The sequence below is a fragment of the Salvelinus alpinus genome, chromosome 24 (genome assembly GCF_045679555.1).
Source record: "Salvelinus alpinus chromosome 24, SLU_Salpinus.1, whole genome shotgun sequence".
Classification (NCBI taxonomy): domain Eukaryota; kingdom Metazoa; phylum Chordata; class Actinopteri; order Salmoniformes; family Salmonidae; genus Salvelinus; species Salvelinus alpinus.
Window position 1 is genome coordinate 13,745,808 of NC_092109.1, and position 24,021 is coordinate 13,769,828.

At 41.4% G+C, this 24,021-nt stretch overlaps 1 protein-coding gene across 8 annotated transcripts in view; it reads right to left on the minus strand.

The window, feature by feature from the left end:
• Nucleotides 1-14,406, minus strand: part of LOC139552204 (trafficking protein particle complex subunit 13-like) — a 40,863-nt gene extending 26,457 nt beyond the window's left edge. For 4 of the 8 annotated variants that reach the window (XM_071363696.1, XM_071363693.1, XM_071363692.1 and 1 more), the window contains exons 1-2: nucleotides 14,278-14,406; nucleotides 2,487-2,555 (exon numbers count right to left, since the gene is read on the minus strand). In XM_071363696.1, coding sequence (XP_071219797.1) covers nucleotides 2,487-2,555; nucleotides 14,278-14,323 — 115 coding nt within the window. In that variant the 5' untranslated portion in view covers nucleotides 14,324-14,406. Of the gene's footprint in view, nucleotides 1-2,486; nucleotides 2,556-8,241; nucleotides 8,305-14,277 lie in introns of all 8 variants that reach the window. The other 4 variants (XM_071363690.1, XM_071363689.1, XM_071363688.1 and 1 more) reach the window with 2 other exon arrangements.
• Nucleotides 14,407-24,021: the final 9,615 nt, after the last annotated feature.

The window sequence follows — 24,021 nt, forward strand, 5'->3', positions numbered from 1 at the left end:
AGCTGTGAGTCCTTTTGGGTTAAGTCTAAGAGCTTTGCACACCTGGATTGTACAATATTTGCCCATTATTCTTTTTAAAACTTTTCAAGCTCTGTCAAGTTGGTTGTTGATCATTGCTAGACAACCATTTTCATGTATTGCCATAGATTTTCAAGACAATTTAAAGGTAGACTCAAAGATATTACGTAGGTGCACAGAGTAAACAGCAACAACTAAGAGCGTTGAAGCACGTGGCTAAACTTCTCAGCCATTTTTGTCCCATGCCTACCACGCTGTAACAGAGTGAAGCGAAGCGTGCACATATACTGTGTATGACTGTGTGAGAGCGAAGTCTTGCATCTCGCTCATGGCAATATCTGCGGTGCTGCTCATGGCAACGTCATTTAGCGGAGTCTACCTTTCAGTCAAAATTGTAACTAGGAACATTCAATGTTGTCTTGGTAAGCAACTCGTGTATATTTAGCCTTGTGTTTTAAGTTACTGTTCTGCTGAAAGGTGAATGTCTCCCAGTGTCTGTTGGAAAGCAGACTTAACTAAGTTTTTCCTCTAGGATTTTGCCTGTGCTTAGCTCTATTCAGTTTATTTTTATCCTAAAAAAACTCCCTAGTCCTTGCTGATGACAAGTATACCCATAACATGACGCAGCCAACACCATGCTTGAAAATATGAAGAGTGGTACTCGGTGATGTTTTGGATTTTCCCCGAACATAGCTCTTTGTATTCAGGACAAACAGTTCATTTCTTTGTAACGTTTTTTGCAGTATTACTTTAGTGCCTTATTGCTAACAGGATGCATGCTTTGGAATATTTGTATTATGTACAGGCTTCCTTCTTTTCACTCTGTCATTTAGGTTAGTACCCAGCTAGCACATAATGTTTTGAGAACCATGTTTCTTAGAGCTTGGTGAGAGTATGGTTGTGCTATGGTTATTTAGCATACATCCTTCCCACAAATTTCTGGGAATGGTGCAGGATAGCTGTTAGGCTTTGGAATATCTTGACAAAACAAACATTATTTTCTTGGTATTTCATTACTTTAACAGAACGTCTCCTAAAAGTTCAAACATGGTTGCATCTCATTTAAATTTGGGTAATGTTCTAGGAACGTTCTGCAACTGGTTTGACATTGGGAATGTTCTCCAATAGTGGAAATTTCCGTACTTCAGCATAACATTTTCTACAGGTTTCCTCATGGTTCCATTTAAAGTCATGTTCTCAGAACATTAAAAAAAACTTTCCATAAAAACCACAAGAAAACCTTCTTAGAACGTTACTAATGTTATTTAAAACATATACATTCCGTTCTCAGCATCAACAAAACTTTTTCTATCCTCTATATTGTTGAGTGTGTTCAGGTGTGTTGGCCACGCCACTAATTGGCCACACCCGATCTTAATGAGTGCTTGTTTCCTTTGAAATGGGGTCTGTTTATATAGACTAAACTGAACAGTTTCGCATGAGTAACAAAAATAAACATGGCATACTAGCTCCATCCTCGTGGACTAATTCCAAGGCTAGAGAACAGAAGATCATAGGTTTGAATCTCACTTGACACCGTGCCACATTAAAAAATAAATGTGTTTGCATGATTAATGCCAAAGCAAATACATGTATGTGTCATATCTCTGCTTGGAGTTCAAAACACTTAACCTAAGTTAGCAGTGTTATTAAAAGTCATAGTGAAACATAATTACCTTCAAATAACCTATAATTTACTTTTCTCAGAACGTTAATAAAACCTACCTGCAAAGTTTAACATTTTACCGGTCAGGAAACGCATGGCTTCATTCCCAGATCCAATGCGAAACCAAAAACGTAAGTTCCCAAAACTTCCAAGGAACCAAATGTGCTCGGTGGGTATTGTGGAGTAACTAGAATGTTGTTGTCCATCCTCAGTTCTTTTCTATCACAGCCATTAAACTCTAACTGTTTTAATTGGCCTCATGGTAAAATCCCTAAGCGATTTTCTTTCTCTCCGGAAGGATGCCGGTATCTTTGTAGTGACTGGGTGTATTGATACACCATCGAAAGCTTAATGAATAACTCCACCATGCTCAAAGGGATATCCTTATATTTTTTACCTATCTACCAAAATGTGCCCTTTTTTGCAATGCATTGGACAACCTTCCTGGTCTTTGTGATTGAATCTATGCTTGAAATTCACTACTCGACTGAGGGACCTTACAGATAATTGCACGTGTGGGGTACAGAGATGGGGTAGTCATTCAAAGTCCACGCATCTTTTCATGTGACTTGTTAAGCAAATCTTCACTCCTGAACTTATTTAGGCTTGCCATAACAAAGGGGTCGAATACTTATTGACTGAATACTTATTGGGGTCGAATACTTATTAGCTTTTCTCTGTTCTATATTGATACGCCTATGCCATTTATTTTGAATTACAGCTGCAAAGAAAATTGGATAGGCCTAATAAAGATTATACAACTTTACTACATGTTGGCAGTAAAATAAATCAAGATACTTACCTGGGAGGTCTCGATCTTCACATGTCACTGGCATGTTAGTGAAGAGAGTGGGTTTTGTTAACCGCATCACTGTGAAAGGCAAAGGATAAAAGAGATAAAAATAGTTCAGTTAGGATAAGGCTAGTTTACTTGCTTGCAATTCTAGATCAAAATTCCATGTTAACGTGAAATAATATGCTATTTGACACTTTAAAGAGCAGCTGCCTTTAAAAAGCAACGAGTGCCTTTGAAAACGACCTATGTGGCATCGATATGAGTCAGAAACCGTTATTCTAGTGTCAAAATGTACTACAAAGTGAAGTGTAAATAGGATAATTTTGGTAATCTAGTCCGTCTTGTCTAAAATGGTGTTTGGAACATCCATGCGTCACAACGGGTAACGCGTCGATCATACTGACAGCGTCATTGCGCAAACGAGTACGGAGCATCATCTGGATATGTATGCAACAAAAGTTCAACATTCACCTTCTCCTACCATTTCTGTCAAGCCGTCTACGCATACAGTTTGACGTATGCGTTCTATAAATCCAACGTGTGCACCACACAGAACACACTGCAACTGCCTCTACAACGCCATGCTGCAAGGCAAACGCAGCGTTCCATTGGAAATGAATGTACTTCTGGTGTACTAAAACGCAATGATGCTGTCGGTGTGATCGAAGTGTAAACGAAGGTTGGGTTTTGATTTGATGATGTCCATTTTCCCACTAACATGGGGTGAACAGATGCAGTGATTGCTCTCTATCCAATAGCATAGACAGTGAGACAGACCCGCCCAGCAGCTCAGACTTGTCTTACAGTATGTAAACTAACACACAAAAAATGTTTTACTTGAAAAATACTGCACCAAACACCTTAGTTAGATGTAAAATTGTGCAACTAAAACATCCTCAGCAAAAACATCTAAATTAATTACAGATTTATTGAGTTATCTTAGATTCATTCTGAGGATTTTGAGGAAGTGAAATAGGCTTCCACATCTACAGTGTCTCATGGTGGACAAACATCATTAACCAAATTCAGGATAGGTCAGGAAACACACCAACACTTCTATCTTGTTTCTCTAATCAGCAACAGAAAAACACACGTGCCAATCGACGTATTCAGTGGCTCTAATTTAGTTTAGGTTAAAATCGCACTTGGTTCATAGGTAGTCGCTAGATGCGGTTGTAATAAACAGAGCGGTTTCTGGCCTCAACTTTTGAACTGTTTAAGCTACAAAATATTATGACCCCATCACTGAAAGATAAGGAACACATATATACAGTACCAGTCAAACGTTTGGACACACCTACTCATTCAAGGGTTTTTCTTTATTTGTACTATGTTCTACATTGTAGAATAATAGTGAAGACATCAAAACAATGAAATAACTACCTACAGGGTGGATGTCATTTCAATCATAGATATATAATTAATAGAATGGACCGATCATTCAGACCACTGCAATTTAGCTGGTACACCATTGTCATTTTTACTTCTAATTACTAGCACAAAGAAGGCCGCCGGTCCACCCAATGTCGAATGTCAACTTAAATGGTTATGCCTATTCTAGTATCTATATTTCTATGATTTCAATAGGTTTCCTATGGAGGATTGACAGTATAATTTAAAACAGATATTCCCATTCAAGTCAACATTCTCTGATGTGGTACCATTTGAAAGTTAAAATGTAAATGTTATTTCAATTTTAGTACATTTATCAGCCAAAACATGACACCCACCCTGTATTCAAGAACATGTGTGTCAACCAATGGCGGGGACAACACAAATGGATACTAAGCTACATCATATGTTAATATGAAAAAAATTCAAATGTTTTAGATAATTGACGTTTAAGGTTCTAAAAGGTTTTTTTGGGTGAAAAAAAAAGATATATAGTTTGACAACACTGTTTGTAAACTTTTAGATTTGATCAAATCTCAACCATTTATACTTTCCAGTGATGAAGCCATGGATGTCTCATGGTATTGTAGAATGTGCAAAATAGGTCAGATTTCAGCACCTTTATCTCTTGAATGTTTTTGCATTCAGGTCCAAAAAGTACCTTTCTGAGCACTTCTACAAAAGGCAAATATGAATGGAAGTTTTGATTCAAATCAAAAGGAGTGATGTCAAAAAGTGATTTAATTAAAATGGATTTACCCACACAAGGCATGGAACAATGTGTAGAATTGCAGGAAATTAGCTATAACACTGCAACATTTTCTCTCAGCCAACAAAACAGTTTGAAGGCGCATGGGTTTAAGAGGTGGGGGTTTGTTACTACACCGATAAATGACAATATCAATCCAGACCTTTGCCACCTAACAAATGTGTGACCGAACCTTCTCAAAAAGTAATTGGGTAGCTACCCCAGCTCTATATGATGCTGCAAATCCTCTTACTTTACAATGATAATACCAAATGATAACTTCACCTTTCATCTGTGATAATATTAGGGTAACCCTAATACCTGTAACACATACCCTAACAAAGATGGCAGCAAAAAAATGTATAATTTAATAACGGAGCCTTTTCTAAATTCAAACAAACCACCTGCAACTAGCAATGGAAGTTTAGAAGACACGTGTTGTCGTCCAAGTCGGGAATTGAGGAAGTGTCGTCAAGTAATGGTAGGTGGAAAATTCTCTGTGCTATGCTTTACACTACCTAAGTAACAACGGCTATCATCCAGCTAAAACAGTAGTAATGGTAACTAAACTCAGCAAAAAAAGAAACGTCCCTTTTTCAGGACCTTGTCTTTCAAAGATATTTGGATTGTTATGAATTAACTTCACAGATCTTCATTGTAAAGGGTTTAAACACTGTTTCCCATGCTTGTTCAATGAACCATAAACAATTAATGAACATGCACCTGTGGAACAGTCGTTAAGACACTAACAGCTTACAGACGGTAGGCAATTAAGGTCACAGTTATGAAATCTTAGGACACTAATAAGAGGCCTTTCTACTCACTCTGAAAAACACCAAAAGAAAGATGCCCAGGGTCCCTGCTCATCTGCGTGAACGTGCCTTAGGCATGCTACAAGGAGGCATGAGTACTGCAGATGTGGCCAGGGCAATAAATTGCAATGTACGTACTGTGAGACGCCTAAGACAGCGCTACAGGGAGACAGGACGGACAGCTGATCGTCCTCACATTGGCAGACCACGTGTAACAACACCTGCACAGGATTGGTACATCCGAACATCACACCTGGGGGACAGGTACAGGATGGCAACAACTGCCCGAGTTACACCTGGAACACACAATCCCTCCATCAGTGCTCAGACTGTCCGCAACAGGCTGAGTGAGGCTGGACTGAGGGCTTGTAGGCCTGTTGTAAGGCAGCTCCTCACCAGACATCACCGGCAACAACGTCACCTACGGGCACAAACCCACCGTCGCTGGACCAGACAGGACTGGCAAAAAGTGCTCTTCACTGACGAGTCGCGGTTTTGTCTCACCAGGGGTGATGGTCGGATTTGCGTTTATCATCGAAGGAATGAGCGTTACACGTTACGATTTCGAGGTGGGGGGGTCCGTCATGGTCTGGGGTGGTGTGTCACAGCAGCATCGGATTGAGCTTGTTGTCATTGCAGGCAATCTCAACACTGTGCGTTACAGGGAAGACATCCTCCTCCCTCCTGCAGGCTCATCCTGACAATGCCACCAGCCATACTGCTCGTTCTGTGTGTTATTTCCTGCAAGACAGGAATGTCAGTGTTCTGCCATGGCCAGCGAAGAGCCCGGATCTCAATCCCATTGAGCACATCTGGGACCTGTTGGATCGGAGTGTGAGGGCTAGGGCCATTCCCCCCAGAAATATCCGGGAACTTGCAGGTGCCTTGGTGGAAGAGTGGGGTAACATCTCACAGCAAGAGATGGCAAATCTGATGCAGTCCATGAGGAGGAGATGCACTGCAGTACATAATGCAGCTGGTGGCCACACCAAATACTGACTGTTACTTTTGACCTCCCCTTTGTTCGGGGACACATTATTCCATTTATGTTAGTCAGATGTCTGTGGAACTTGCTCAGTTTATGTCTCAGTTGTTGAATCTTGTTATGTTCATACAAATATTTACACATGTTAAGTTTGCTGAAAATAAACGTAGTTGACAGTGAGAGGACGTTTCTTTTTTGCGGAGTTTAGTAGCTAAATATGTATAGCTTGGAAGACATAATCCAATATTAGCTAAATAAATGATACATAGCTCGGTTACAGTTAGCCCAATAATGGACTAAAGGAGCCTAACGTTACTCCTTATAATCCAAGGACCTCACATGCTCTATTTAAAAAGGGCAAATTTGCTCTGGAAGTCAAAACAGCCAAATACTCTAAACATGAACCGATTCTCAATTGCGGTACAGTTCTAGAAACATAAATCCTTCTACTTTTAAATCACATCCAAAATTATTTCACAAATGCAAAACACACTTACTGTTAGGATCTAACTTGAAATGTACTGATTCACGTTGCCATACTATAAATCATGAATTACTTTACATGTATAAGGAATGTATATGTTGGGGTCAATGAAGGGTATATGGGAACTAGGTGTATGGAAAGTTACTAAGTTACTAGAAACATCTTCTGTTACATGTTTCTGATGAGGGAGGCGAAAGGCAATTGTTAGTCTCTGATAAGGCAGGCCGGCTGCAGAACTAGGGAGGAGTGAGGAATGTGTCGAGGTCAAATCAACAGATGAAGTGAGAAGAAACCTCTGGGAGGGGGGCTAGAGAGGCCCACTACAACGACTCTCCTACTGCAGTACTCTCTCACACATACACTTCCACAAAGGTTTTAGTAACAGACAAGGCTGTGACTACCCCAATGAGAGGAACCAATTCAATTCCTGCCTAACAACAGAGATATTGGTTGTCTAGATGTGTAAGGAGTTGTGTAATCATGTCTTGGCTTTGTAGCTGTATGACCCAGTGGGTGAATAAACTTGGTTTGAGCTTTTTCTAGTTGTCCGTTTGAGGTTTACTCAGTTTGTTCAGAACCTAACAGTTGGCGTTGTCGGCAGGATTCGTCACGATTTAGTGTCGAACTGGAGAGACCGAATCAGTGGAACAGGAGCCGGCACATTTAAACAAGGTAGGCAAAGTTCCTACACCTGTTACTACTCCTTCTGACATCTTGGGGAGATGGATAGGCATCTAGAAAGCCTGAGATTATTCAGTAGTCCCATTGTGTTACGATCGGTCGTAGATTTAGGGTCGTCGTAGATTTTAGTCCCGAACAGGCGACGGGTGTGGAACCAATTTTGGGGTTGGATAATCTATGCAAAATACCAGGGGAATGGATTCTAAAAAGGTAACAAGTTCAAATTGGCACGTCCAAACATTCCTTGCAAGCTCAGAAAATCGTGGAGGTTTTTAATCACGTCAGACACTTTATTCCGTCTTATTCCTCAATTGCTTTATAGAGTTGACTAAAGGGAGGAGGGGTCCTCACGAGGAATTAGAGTGGAGTTAATATTGTGAGTAATTGTTTGTAGAGTTAAAGAAACAATTGTAATTAGAGTGTAGTAATATTGTGAGTTATTGTTTGCAGCGTTAAAGAAACAATTGTAATTGTAAAGTTTTAAAAAGTAATTGTGTCAAGCGCCAGCATTGGGGTTACCAAACCTAAAATTACCTTTAAAAATGTTGTTAATGAGTAGATCTGTCTCGATTTAGTGCATATTAAATCTTAAAATAGTATACATTAATGAGTGTGAAAGCAATAGTGAATATCCAACGGAGGTTGGTAATAGTACTTACAGTAAACGTTGGGTTTAGGGTTGCAAAGGGTCGGAAACTTTCCGGAAATTTCCATGTGCAACCCTAGTTGGGGTAGTTTAAAACACAAACGATTAAAGAGTGGAGGGAGGACAGTGGCCTCTCTGTGAACAGAAGTTATCATGTTTTGTTTTGTCTGCAATTAAAACAGTTCTGTTACTGATTAAGATTTGGCAAAGTGAAAACTAAAGGAATGTACATTTTCACTTTTAGGAGAAGATATATCGCTCCCTTTGAAATGTATCCAGAGGCTGTTCCCTTGGGAGAGTAGTTAGTAAAATTGTGCAGTTCTATTAAGTATAAAGGTACCCAGCTCCTAATCAAGTAAGGCCTGGCCATTTGTTTTTGCCCTGTGTTACCACACACAACCCACCTGTTCTGAATATTTGTTAGTGATGTTAATACTGAATTTTATTTATTGCATGGGGTCTTTTTATTTGGTTTTAGTGTTTTTTTTTCACAAGTTAAAAAGGATGCATCTTAAAAGGGAACAAAAATTAAATTGTCTGAAGTATCTATTTTCTGAATTTGTTGCATACATCACTTCTCTTGATAAGAAATGTGCTGAAAAACCCGAAGGAAACCTGGTACACGAAATGTTTGAAATGTCTTTAAATAATATCTGAGGTACAAGGGTAGAGAAGGGAAAGAAACACTTACTGGGGTTGAATGACCTCTGACCTTTGTTCTGACTTTCTGGTGAGGCCTGATCACCCTCACTTGAGGCATTGGATGAGATTTAAATGTAATATGTAAACACTAATGATTAGGAAAAAGTTTATAATTTAGCAATAGTCATATGTGTGATTCGGACAACGAGAAGGACAGAGAGAGAGCGCTGCCCCTGAATGAGGGACACCTGTCTCTAGTCTATTTTACTATTCCTTGAATTACCTCATGGGATACAATCAAGTAAAAATTTAGTTATCAAAAGGTTGTAATTCTAATTTAATTTGTTATTTCGATTTAACAGGAAATGTAGTTGTTTTTTTGGATGTGAGTCCTGTGTCCAAAGGGGGAATTACCAGTCCCCTGGGGCCCATTGGTAAATATGCAAATTGATTTTCTTCACATGCCTGCCTGTAAAAGGAAAAAATAAGTGTTGTGATAGTTACTCCAAATGAATTTAAGTTTTCACCACCTCGAGTGATATACAGTGCATTCAGAAAGTATTTAGACGCCTTGACTTTTTCCACATTGTTACATTACAGCCTTATTCTAAAATTGATGATTAAAAAAAGCAATTTAATCAATCTACACATAATGACAAAGCATTTTTTTTTTGCAAATGTATAAAAATTTAAAAAACTGAAATATCACATTTACACAAGTATTCAGACCATTTACTCTACTTTGTTGAAGCACCTTTGGCTGCGATTAATTGAGTTGTTGGGTATGACGCTATAAGCGTGGCACCCCTGTATTTGGGGAGTTTCTCCCATTCTTCTCTGCAGATCTTCTCAAGCACTGTCAGGTTGGATGGGGAGTGTTGCTGCACAGCTATTTTCAGGTCTGTCCAGAGATGTTCGATCAGGTTCAAGTCCCGGCTCTGGCTGGGCCACTCAAGGACATTCAGAGATTTGTTCCGAAGCCACTCCTGCGTTGTCTTGGCTGTGTGCTTAGGGTAGTTGTCCTGCTGGAAGGTGAACCTTTGCGCCATTCAGGTCCTGAGTGCCCTGGAGCAGGTTTTCATTAAGGATCTCTCTGTACTTTGCTCTGTTCATCTTTACCTCGATCCTGATTATTCTTCCAGTCACTGCTGGTGAAAAACACCCCCACAGCATGATGCTGCCACCACCATGCTTCACCGTAGGGATGGTGCCAAGTTTCCTCCAGACATCACGCTTGGCATCCGGGCCAAAGAGTTCAATCTTGGTTTCATCAGACCAGAGAATCTTGTTTCTTGTGGCATGAGAGTCTTTAGCTGCCTTTTGGCAAACTCCAAGCAGGCTGTTATGTGCCTTTCACTGAGGAGTGGCTTCCGTCTGGCCACTCTACCATAAAGGCCTGATTGGTGGAGTGCTGCAGAGATGCCGGTCCTTCTGGAAGGCTCTCCCATCTCCACAGAGGAATTCTGGAGCTCTGTCAGAGTGACCATCGGGTTCTTGGTCACCTCCCTGACCAAGGACCTTCTCCCCGATTGCTCAGTTTTGCTGGGCTGCCAGCTCTAGGAAGAGTCTTGGTGTACCAAACGTCTTCCATTTAAGAATGATGGAGGCCACTGTGTTCTTGGGGACCTTCAATGCTGCAGAAATTTTTTGGTACCCTTCCCCAGATCTGTGCCTTGACACAATCCTGTCTCGTAGCTCTACGGACAATTCCTTCGACACATTGACTTGGTTTTTGCTCTGACATGCACTGTCAACTGTGGGACCTGATATAGACAGGTGTGTCCCTTTCCAAATAATGTCCAATCAATTGGAATTACCACAGGTGGACTCCAGTGAAGTTGTAGAAACATCTCAAGGATGATCAATGGAAACAGGATGCACCTGGGCTCAATTTCCAGTCTCATAGCAAAGGGTCTGAATACTTATGTAAATAAGGTAATAACATTTATAAAAAACTGTTTTTGCTTTGTCATTATGGGGTATTGTGTGTAGATTGATGAGGAAAATGTTTTATTTAATCCATTTTAGAATAAGTCTGTAACATAACAAAATGTGGAAAAAGTCAAGGGGTCTAATACTTCCCGAATGCATATACCACAAACCCCTGAGGTGCCTCATCGCTATTATAAACTGATTACCATCGTAATTTGTTTTGTCATACCCATATATATATATGGTCTGATATACTACGGCTGTCAGCCAAATCAGCATTCAGGTCTCGAACCACCTAGTTTATAAATGATTTTTATAAAACATTATATGTTTCTTTCCCATTATGTATTTATCAGAGTTATTGACCTCTCAATAAGCCAGATTCGAGTAACTTACATTGTGTTGCTGAAACTTGATGCAGCAGCCTGCAGCGCTATCAATCGGAAATGGACAGCTCGTGGTGCTTAAAGTATGCAAATTCGAGAAGGCATAATTCATTTAAAATGTCTTCATTGTAATTAGAATTTACTAACAACAAGAGGGATTTGTGTTGGTGTCTATTTTAATAAATAAGAGGTAGGACGACCTGTTTGAAAGACGAAATTAGGCTATAGGCTGCTACATCCATAGATTTGTCGGTCAATTCCTTCACACACCATGCACCCTTTAAATAGCCTACCTCCATGTAAGTGAAGTAAAATCCAAAACTCGATTTGAGGGGGTATGAGAGGGTATGCTATAGGCCTAACTTTAAATTAAAGAAAATGTCAAAAAGCACAAGCCTACCCCTTGTTAATTTAAGATTTTTAAGAAAATAAAATGGATTCCGATTATATAAAGTGGTCCGAGATGCTTTATGCTAGAAACAAGCTGTAAAATACCCAGGAAATACATTACTCCCATACTGCATATGGGAATATCATTGTTTCGTTTCTTTTACATTCAGAAGCTGATGCCTCGATCACACCGTCAGCGTCAATGCATTTTGGTACACCAGAAGTACATTTATTTCCAATGGAATGCTGCATTTGCCTAACAGCATTACGTTGCAGAGGCAGTTGCAGTGCGTTCTGTGTGGTGCACACGTTGGATTTATAGAACGTATGCATCAAATTGTATGCGTAGACAGCTTGACAGAAATGGTAGAAGGTGAATGTTGAACTTTTGTTGCACACATACACAAAAGTATGTGTACACCCCTTCAAATTGGTGGATTCGGCTATTTCAGCCATACCTGTTCCTGACAGGTGTATGAAATCAAGCACACAGCCATGCAATCTCCAGAGACAAACATTGGCAGTAGAATGGCCATACTGAAGAGCTCAGTGACTTTCCTAGGATGCCAACTTTCCAACAAGTCAGTTCATCAAATTTCTGCCCTACTAGAGCTGCCCCGGTCAACTGTAAGTGTTGTTATTGTCAAGTGAAAATGTCTAGGAGCAACAACGGCTCAGCCGTGACGTGGTAGGCCACACAAGCTCACAGAACGGGACCGCCGAGTGCTGAAGCACGTAAAAATCATCTGTCCTTGGTTGCAATACTCACACCAGAGTTACAAACTGCCTCTGGAAGCAACGTTACAACAAGATCTGCTCGTCGGGAGCTTCATGAAATGGGTTTCCATGGCTGAGCAGACGCACACATGCCTAAGATCACCACGCGCAATGTCAAGTGTCAGCTGGAGTGGTGTAATGCTGGCCGCCATTGGACTCTGGAGCAGTGGAAACGCATTCTCTGGAGTGATGAATCACGCTTCACCATCTGGAAGTCCGACGGACGAATCTGAGTTTGGCGGATGCCAGGAGAACGCTACCTGCCCAAATGTATAGTGCCAACTGTAAAGTTTGGTGGAGGAGGAATAATATCTGGGGCCGTTTTTCATGGTTTAGGCTAGGCCCCTTAGTCGCAGTGAAGGGACATTTTAACACTACAGCATACAATTACATTCTAGATGATTCTGCGCTTCCAACTTTGTGGCAACAGTTAGGGGAAGGCCCTTTCCTGTTTCAGCATGACAATGCCCCCGTGCACAAAGCGAAGTCCATACAGAAATGGTTTGTTGAGATCCATGTGGAAGAACTTGACTGGCCTGCACACAGCCCTGACCTCAAACCCATTGAACACCTTTGAAATTAATTGGAATGCCGACTGCAAGCCAGACCTAATCACCCAACAGCAGTGCCCAACCTCACTAATGGTCTTGTGGCTGTATGGAAGTAAGTCCCCGCCGCAATGTTTCGACATCTAGTGGAAAGCCTTCACAGACAAGTCGGGGCTGTTATAGCAGCAAGGGCGGACCAACTCCATATTAATGCCCATGATTTTGGAATGAGATGTTCAACGAGCAGGTGTCCACATACTTTTGGTAATGTAGTTTATCGAGATGATGCTGCATACCATTTTGCACAATGACTGTCAGTGTGATTGAGGCGTGAGCTACAACCTATAGCTGAGGAGACCTTTTTTTTTTTTTTTTTACTTTACTTGGTAAGCAATGTAATTCTGTCATTATCAATTGATTAAGCTATTCACTTTCTGTACAATAGACAATGTTTAAACCCAGACAGCTTTTAGGGAAATACTTGTGACCTCTCGTTGGGTTAAACTACGGAAGAAGAATAGCCAGCAGTTAAAGTTGACATTTTTTTGCATTGGTAGGCCTACTCTGTCTGGGGTGGAAAGGTAGGCCTAACTTTTGAAAGTATCATGCCCAGATTCCTAATGATGTCTCAGATTTTATTATTTGCAAACAGGGAACGTTTTGTTGCAAACAAGACACAAATATTTGGGAAATATGATAAAACGAACATATGTCTATCTCTATGTCCATTCTAATCCTGCAATTTCGTTAACTTGTGTGGTATTAAAGCATTCTGCTAATGTGTAAAATTACATGAAATGTTTGTAAAATGTTTTTTTTTTATTGGACCTGAAAATACGATAGATGAAAGCAATGCTTTTACTATGAACAAGATCTTTCCACCCCAACTCCTGTACACGGTGGTCCGCGAACCCACAACCTTCTGTCCTGTGTGCTATCAACATTGATGTAAGGCTTACAAGACCAAGAACAGCTTTTAAAACTGCATATCTAAGACTCTAGACATAGTATGCAATTTGTGCATGATAAGGCAAATTATGTGACAGAATATTGGTAACGTTAACATTAGCTAGTTACAATCAAACGTTAATTCGTTACGCTAATAAGGTTGGCTCCTGAAAAAAAAAGACACCCCTAATCAACAGCAAGCTGTTTTAGTTTACTCGATACTAGCTACGCATTTAGATAGTTTGTTCATCATATGCTTATTTGACGTTTACTTGGCATCTATGTTAGCCACACATTAGCAAGTAAGTTAGTTGTCAGTCTCAGATGTAAACAACCTCTTCTTTTTAGATATCAACATAACGGGCAAATCAAACGCGACCCGAATGTTTTAAACAATGTTATCACATATTTAACTCAGTAAAATACCTTTTAATGCAAGTAGATGCTCTTGTTTTGCCTGATTTACTTCCATTATGTCTGGAGTTCGGTTGAACTTTCACCTGGTCGTTATCACAGCCACAAATCACTAAACCCCGCCTATTTCTACAATTGATCTTCTTAAAATCTGATTTTAAACCTAACCACACTGCTAACCGTATGCCTAATCCTAACATTAAATTAAGACCAAAAATATATTTTTAGTTTTCATGCATTTTTACGATATAGCCAAAAAGTTTCTGTACTGTCTTTGATATAGCCAGAGAGGAAGAAGCGAAGCGAGAGGGATAACAGGGACCAAAATCTGTCTTCTCCAGCTGGTGGCGTTTATTTATTTATTTTTCTCACCAAGTGAGGAGTTTGACTGCCAATTTCGACTTTGTGGCTGTTGTAACTAGTGACAACCCTTTCACCTCGCAATATCAGTCCCCGTGATAGCATTGTGGTACACAGGTGTCACGTCAAATTTCACGTCCCTACCTTAAACTAGTGATGGGTCGTTCGCGAACAAGCCTAAGAGCCGGATCTTGTAGGTGAACGTTGGGAGCCGGCTCGCATATCAGAAGAGCCGAATCTATTTATAAAAATAAAAACAATTAAGATATGAATAATCAAAATATTTAAATGAATATAATGAATTAATTAAAAGAACAAAAAAAGAAATAAATAATATAGGTCTAAATGCTCAAGCGCACACACATTCGTTCTGACTGTCTGCTCAGACTAACAGCCTCACCTGTTGTTCCTGTCAGTCAGACACGCAGTGTCAACCAATGAACCAAAGGTACGTGAGGGAGGGCCGAGCCAACTCACTCACTGTCACACACTTAGCAACCGAGGAGAGAGAGGAAAGACAGCTGTGTAAACAGCTGGAAAATGAGTCAGAAGCACAGTAGCATTTGGATGCATTTTAATAATGTAGACAATGTTAGAGCACAGTGGAGAATTTGTCCCCCAAAAATCTTATATAAAGCCGGTTCTATGGACAACCTACACCGGCAGCTTCAATGCCATACAACACTCCTTCTGTGGCCTCCAACTGCTCTTAAACGCTAGAAAAACTAAATGCATACTCTTCAACGCACCCGCCCGCCCGACTAGCATCACTACTCTGGACGGATCTGACTTAGAATATGACTTAGAAACAATTAATACCTACAGTTGAATTCGGAAGTTTACATACACCTAGGTTGTAGTCATTAAAACTCGTTGTTCAACCACTCCACAAATTTCTTGTTAACAAACTATAGTTTTGGCAAGTCGGTTAGGACATCTACTTTGTGCATGACACAAGTCATTTTCCCAACAATTGTTTACAGACAGATTATTTCACTTATAATTCACTGTATCACAATTTCAGTGGGTCAGAAGTTTACATACATTAAGTTGACTCTGCCTTTAAACAGCTTGGAAAATTCCCGAAAATTTTGTCATGGCTTTAGAAGCTTCTGATAGGCTAATTGACATAATTTGAGTCAGCTGGAGGTGTACCTATGGATGTATTTCAAGGCCTACCTTCAATCTCAGTGCCTCTTTGCTTGACATCATCAAAAGAAATCAGCCAAGACCTCAGAAAAAAAATGTAGACCTCCACAAGTCTGATTCATCCTTGGGAGCAATTTCCAAACGCCTGAAGGTACCACATTCATCTGTACAAACAATAGTACGCAAGTATAAACACCATGGGACCACACAGCCGTCATACCGCTCAGGAAGGAGATGCGTTCTGTCTCTTAGAGATGAACGTACTTTGGTGCAAAAATTACAAATCAATCCCAGAACAAAAGCAAAGGACCTTGTGAAGATGCTGGAGGAAGCAGGTACAAAAGTATCTATATCCACAGTAAAACGAGTCCAATATCAACATAAACTGAAAGGCCGCTCAGCAAGGAAGAAGCCACTGCTCCAAAACCGCCATAAAAAATCCAGACTACGGTTTGCAACTGCACATGGGGACAAAGATGGTACTTTTTGGAGAAATGTCCTCTGGTCTGATGAAACAAAAATAGAACTGTTTGGCCATAATGACCATTGTTATGTTTGGAGGAAAACGAGGGAGGCTTGCAAACCGAAGAACACCATCCCAACCCGTGAAGCACGGGGGTGGCAGCATCATGTTGTGGGGGTGCTTTGCTGCAGGAGGGACTGGTGCACTTCACAAAATAGATGGCATTGTGAGGAAGGAAAATTATGTGGATATATTGAAGCAACATCTCAAGACATCAGTCAGGAAGTTAAAGCTTGGTCGCAAATGGGTCTTCCAAATGGACAATGACCCCAAACATGCTTCCAAAGTTGTGGCAAAATGGCTTAAGGACAACAAAGTCAAGGTATTGACAAAGCCCTGACCTCAATCCTATAGAAAATGTGTGGGCAGAACTGAAAAAGCATGTGTGAGCAAGGAGGCCTACAAACCTGACTCGGTTACACCAGCTCTGTCAGGAGGAATGGGCCAAAATTCACCCAACTTATTGTGGGAAGCTTGTGGAAGAATACCCAAAACGTTTGACCCAAGTTAAACACTTTAAAGGCAATGCTACCAAATATTAATTGAGTGTATGTAAACTTCTGACCCACTAGGAACGTTATGAAATAAATAAAAGCTGAAATAAATAATGCTCTCTACTATTATTCTGTCATTTCACATTCTTAAAATAAAGTGGTGATCCTAACTGACCTAAAACAGGGAATTTTTACTAGGATTAAATGTGAATTGTGAAAAACTGAGTTTAAATGTATTTGGCTAAGGTGTATGTAAACTTTTGACATCAACTGTAGGTGTCTGGCTAGACTGTAAACTCTCCTTCCAGACTCATATTAAGCATCTCCAATCCAAAATGTATTCTAGAATTGGTTTCCTATTTCGCAACAAAGCCTCCTTCACTCACGCTGCCAAACATACCCTAGTAAAACTGACTATCCTACCGATCCTCGACTTCGGCGATGTCATTTACAAAATAGCCTCCAACACTCTACTCAGCAAACTGGATGCAGTCTATCACAGTGCCATCCGTTTTGTCACCATATACCACCCACCACTGCGACCTGTATGCTCTCGTTGGCTGGTCCTCGCTACATATTTGTCGCCAAACCCACTGGCTCCAGGTGATCTATAAGTCTTTGCTAGGTAAAGCTCCGCCTTATCTCAGCTCACTGGTCACCATAACAATACCCACCCGTAGTACGTACTACTGGTCATCTCCAAAGCCAACACCAACTTTGGCCACCTTTCCTTCATGTTCTCTGCTGCCAATGACTGGAATGAATTGCAAAAATCGCTGAAGTTGGAGACTTACTAACTTTAAGCATCAGCTATCTGAGCAGCTTACTGATCGCTACAGTTGTACACAGCCCATCTGTAAATAGCCCATCCAACTACCTACCTCATCCCCATATTGTTTTTATTTACTTTTTTTGCACACCACTATTTCTACTTATACATCATCATCTGCACATCTATCACGCCAGTGTTAATCTGCTAAATTGTAATTACTTCGCTACTATTGGCCTATTTATTGCCTTACCTCCTTACTCTATTTGCACACACTGTATACTGATTTTTCTATTGTGTTATTGACTGTACTTTTGTTGAACCCATGTGTAACTCTGTGTTGTTTTTTTTGTCACACTGCTTTGCTTTATCTTGGCCAGGTCGCAGTTGTAAATGAGAACTTGTTCTCAACTGGCCTACCTGGTTAAATAAAGGTGAAATAAATCAAATAAAAAATAAAAAATATGCGAACTGTGCACCCAACTGTGGCGGAGCTTTGAGAAACTAGCGGGCCTGCTAGTAATAGTGGTGCACCGCCACATGTGGAGATGTATCCACTCAGTCAAGTGGGCCTACTCCACGACCCACAGCAACGCAGTCTTCTATGGACCAGTTTATGCCAAGTCTATGTCTGTAGCAAAACAAGGCCAAATTGATATAGCATTGGCTAAAATGATTGCCACCGATTTCCAGCCATTTTCGATCATGGAGGACAGAGGTTTTAGAAATTATAGCAATAGTCTAAATCCAATGTACACATTTCAAAGCAGGAAAACCCTTTCAAAATCACTTATTCCACAACTGTACGAGAGCACACAGTCTCCATGCGGAAAAGAGTCCAAAAAGCTACTGCAGTTTGCCTTACGAATAATTGCTGGACATCAAGGGTAACCACTTCTTACATGTCGGTTACATGTCACTTCATTGAAGATTTTTCAATGTCTAGCTGTCTTCTGGACTGCTTTGAGTTCAGCGACAGACACACCTCAGAGAACTTGGCACAGGAACTGTTGAGAGTGGCCAGAGAATGGCAAGTAGATGGAAAAGTGGTCGGTTGTGTTAGCGACAATGCAGCTAACATAACCAAAGCCATGAACATTTTAAAATGGACCCATCATTCATGTCTTGCCCACACAATCAACCTGATTGTAAGAGATGCTCTGAAGGTGATGAAGCCCACTGTGGACAAAGTGAAAGCAGCTGTGGAATACTTCCACAGGAGCACAGTAGGTGCTGAAAAACTAAAGTCTGCAGATGGGGATGCCTGAGCTGAGGCCTAAACAAGACTGCACTACAAGGTGGAATTCAACATTTTACCAGGGCAACAGGAAGAAGAGGGATCAGATGGTGAAGAAGCACCAGCAGTAGTGCCACAAACGTCTGCTGTTTGATGAGAGAGCAACTGGGGATGCAGCACGAAGGAATCCCTCAGCAGATGCCATAATGGAGGTTCGATCCTATTTGGAAGAGCCCCTCCAAAGATCTGCAGATCCTCTGAAGATCTGCAGATCCTCTGAGCTGGTGGAAGAACAAGGCCTCTGTCTAGCCACGGCTTACTAAAGTCATGACAGGGAGACTGCATAGTGGCCACATCCGTTCCCTCTGAGAGGGTCTTCTCAAAAACGGGACAAATAATTACTGAGAGAAGAAACCACATGAGCCCCTCAAGTGAGGCAGCTTGTATTTCTGAATGCAAATCTCTCATAAAAGCAAAATATGGTCAGCATTGCTGTGTGCTGCTGGGTATAACATGGCAATAAAGAAGAGAGAGAAAAGCAGGACCAGTTTAATGTTAAAAAAATATATATTTCACCTTTATTTAACCAGGTAGGCTAGTAGAGAACAAGTTCTCGTTTACAACTGTGACCTGGCCAAGATAAAGCACAGCAGTTCGACACATACAACGACACAGAGTTACACATGGAGTAAACAAACATACAGTCAATAATACAGTAGGAAAAGAAAAATCTATATACAATGAGTGCAAATGAGTTAAGATAAGGGAGGTAAGGCCTATTTATATAGGCCATGGTTGCGAAGTAATTACAATATAGCAATTAGACACTGGAATGGTAGATGTGCAGAAGATTAATGTGCAAGTAGAGATACTGGGGTGCAAGGGAGCAAGATAAATAAATAAATACAGTTTGGGGATGAGGTAGTTGGATGGGCTATGTACAGGTGCAGTGATCTGTGAGTTGCTCTGACAGCGGGTGCTTAAAGCTAGTGAGGGAGATATGGGTCTCCAGCTTCAGTGATTTTTGCATTCGTTCCAGTCATTGGCAGCAGAGAACTGGAAGGAAAGGCGGCCAAAGGAGAAATTGGCTTTGGGTGTGACCAGTGAGATATACCTGCTGGAGCGCGTGCTACGAGTGGGTGCTGCTATGGTGACCAGTGAGCTGAGATAAGGCGGGGCTTTACCTAGCAGAGACTTGTAGATGACCTGGAGCCAGTGGGTTTGGCGACGAATATGTAGCGATGGCCAGCAAAGGAGAGCGTACAGGTCGCAGTGGTGGGTAATATATGGGGCTTTGGTAACAAAACGGATGGCACTGTGATAGACTGCATCCAATTTGTTGAGTAGAGTGTTGGAGACTATTTTATTGATGACATCGCCGAAGTCGAGGATCGGTAGGATGGTCAGTTTTACGAGGGTATGTTTGGCAGCATGAGTGAAGGATGCTTTGTTGCGAAATAGGAAACAGACTCTAGATTTAATTTGTTTTAAGTGGGATGCTGCAGTTTTGCACATTATTTATTTTTCTTTGATATGGTGCAATATTTTATTATGCTGTTCAGATTGTATTCGTTTTGAATGGTTAGATTTATATGCACTTTGGTTATATACATTAAAAAGTTACACTTTAAATGCACATGTTTAATAGCATTCTTTTTCATAACAAACCAATGTATTTTTAATTACATTGTGGTTAAGGTAGAGTATGATTTCATTTAATAATTTAATTAGAATTGTTTTAACACCAATCATAGTCAAACTAACGCAAACTGTTTGACTTTAAAACAAATACAAAACATAGATTTTTTTTTAAAGAGCCGTTTGGGAGCCAAGAGCCGGCTCACTGAAAAAGAGCCGGAATGCCCATCACTACCTTAAACCCTTAACTGTTTTACATTTCAACTTCAATGGGGTGATGTCAGAGTTGTGACATCCCAAGGATCCCACTTCCTTTTCTTTATTCAGCAACTATAAGTTCATGTAAAGTGAATGCTTTTCATTTGTCACAACCACTAAGGCATGTCTACAACTTTTGGGATGCAAAAAATAAATGCATGAATACTGGTAAGCAGAAAACTACATAGTAGCTTTGTCATACAAGGCAAATACATAGGCATGAAATGGATGGTTGTAGCAGTATTGATTTGTATGCTATGTACGGTCTACATTTTATGCAAGTTAACAAGCAACATATTGTATAACAACAAACTACAATTGCATAGTGACATGACTGTCTCGTCAAGACAGATGGTTAGTTAGTTTCCGCCAGTCTGTAAATACAATGTTTAGTAGAACAATTGAACAAACAGTTGAACAAACAAGCTTTATGAAAACATTGGAACAGTCAGAACAAAAAATAACATGGTTATTGGTTACACTAGTAGAGCTCACACACTGCTGGGAGTGAAGGATGCCTTGACTTTCACAGCCACATTAGGGACTGTGGTTTCAGTTGTTCTTCCCACACTGCTGCACTTTGCCTGGCTCAGCCTGGACAGCCTTATAGAACACCTCGTGGGAAAGGTACCCTTCCATAAAGAAACTCCCAAGTACGGTCAGAAAAAGACTAGAGAGAGAGAAAGGCAAGATAGATGAGACCTGGCCGTGTGGTGCCAGGACAACAACCTCTCCCTCGAAGTGATCAAGACAAAGGAGATGATTGTGGACTACAGGAAAAGGAGGACCGAGCACGCACCCATTCTCATCGACGGGGCTGCAGTGGAGCAGGTTGAGAGCTTCAAGTTCCTTGGTGTCCACATCACCAACAAACTAACATGGTCCAAGCACACCAAGACAGTCGTGAAGAGGGCACGACAAAACCTATTCCCCCTCAGGAGACTGAAAACATTTGGCATGGGTCCTCAGATCCTCAAACGGTTCTACAGCTGCACCATTGAGAGCATCCTTACGGGTTGAATCACTGCCTGGTATGGCAACTGCTCAGCCTCCGACCGCAAGGCACTACAGAGGGTAGTACGAACGGCCCAGTACATCACTGGGGCCAAGCTTCCTGCCATCCAGGACCTCTATACCAGGCGGAGTCAGAGGAAGGCCCAAAAAAATTGTCAAAGACTCCAGCTACCCTAGTCATAGACTGTTCCCTCTGCTACTGCACGGCAAGCGGTACCGGAGTGCCAAGTCTTGGTCCAAGAGGCTTCTAAACAGCTTCTACCCCCAAGGCATAAGACTCCTGAACATCTAATCAAATGGCTACCCAGACTATTTTCATTGCCCCCCCCCCTCTCTTTTACACTGCTGCTACTCTCTATCTATGCAGTCACTTTAACAACTCTACCTACATGTACATATTACCTCAACTAACCTGTGCCCTCGCACACTGACTCTGTACAGGTACCCCCTGTATATAGCCTCGCTATTGTTATTTTACGGCTACTCTTTAATTATTTGTTACTTTTATAAAAATGTTTTAGGTATTTTTCTGTAAACTGCATTGTTGGTTAAGGGCATCTAAGTAAACATTTCACTGTAAGGTCTACACCTGTTGTACTCGCCACGTGACAAAAACAATTTGATTTGAACAAAGAGCACGGCTTCAACAGATGCACTGCAGTTTGGCTTCGCTCTCTCCCCCTGGTTCCTCTTTGGGTCTGCGTTTCCTTGACAAAGATGGCTCCTCCCCCGCTTTGTCTTCAAGGCCTTCAGTAGAATTCTGGAAGCCCTCTGCCCCAGAGTCAACACTGTACAGCTCAGGAACCGATAATTCCGCCTCCTGCCCAGCCACCAAACATACATCACCCAATATTGATACCAAGTCCCCTGGGTCAGGGCCCATCTGAACAACCCCCATGGTCAATGCTCCTCCCTCCCCCTCTACTCTTGTTTCACTTAGTTCCTCCTTCAGGAGAGTCATCTCCCCAGGGCCAGTGGCCTCCTCACCGATGAGGCTGACGGTGAGCTCCGAGTGGCCATTGATGGGTGCGGCAGTTCCTGCCGGGCGCGGTAGCTCTGTCCTCAGGGAGGCTAGCTGGGTGTGGATGAGAGTGCGGTGTTGCTTCTCCAAACTCTTCACCTGAGAGACAGACAGGAAACATCAGCTGTCAAAGACTCTCTTATATCATCCAATGAGCCTCAATGATGTGTGATGTTCAGTGGGTTTACAAAAGGATGGCTCCTTTTAAACGAGAAACCACTTTGCTTCAGTGGGCAATAAAGCCCTTTGACATTCCAGCTCGTGAATACTATTAAAGCTCATGAATTTTTACTAATCATACAGAATGCATAGCTCTTCTAAGAGGCTTTACATATCTGGCATGTGGCCTTGAGAGTATTCAACAAACACTTAGGATCATCGCTACAGTAGCAGTTAAAATCTTCCACTCACCAGCTGATCGATTCTCTGCTGGCTGTTTTCTGCAGAGCGGTACAGCTTCAGCTCCTCAAACATCTTGACGTTGGCCTGCACCACACTGGCCAGCTGGGGGGGGGGGCGCCACAGCACAGGGGACACATCAACATGGCCACGTCAGAAGTACAGAAAGAAGTTGGAATGGACACATTAAATAGTCTATTTTCCGTTCAACCAAACATGTCAAAGAAAGATGGGGGGACAGGGTTCAGGCTGACCCCCTCAGATACTAAAAAGAGAACGTTAGTGCTTTAAACATGTTAAAATGAACAATAACATGTTGAAATAGATTACTATTAATTTATCTTTCACACATTCAAATTATGAGAAATTATCCTCCCCAAAATGAGCAATCATGTTATTTTAACCATCTCTTTGCTGCTGTGCTGGTCAGTGTACCTGGTTTCTGTAGCTCTTCCTACTTAGCTATCATGGATTTATCTGTGGTGACCGTGTTACCTAGCCTCAGTGCAGTGGGCAGCTGGGAGGAGGTGCTTTGTTCTCCATGGACTTTACAGTGTCCCAAAACTTTTTGGAGTTAGAGCTACAGGGTGCAAATTTCTGCTTGAAAAAGCTAGCCTTTGCTTTCCTGACTGACTGCGAGTATTGGTTCCTGACTTCCCTGAACAGTTGCATAACGCGGGGACTATTCGATGCTATTGCAGTCTGCCACAGGATGTTTTTGTGCTGGTCAAGGGGAGTCAGGTCTGGAGTGAACCAAGGGCTATATCTGTTCTTAGTTCTGCATTTTTTGAACGGGTCATGCTTATCTAAGATGGTGAGGAAATTACTTTTAAAGAATGACCAGGCATCCTCGACTGACGGGATGAGGTCAATATCCTTCCAGGGTACCCGGGC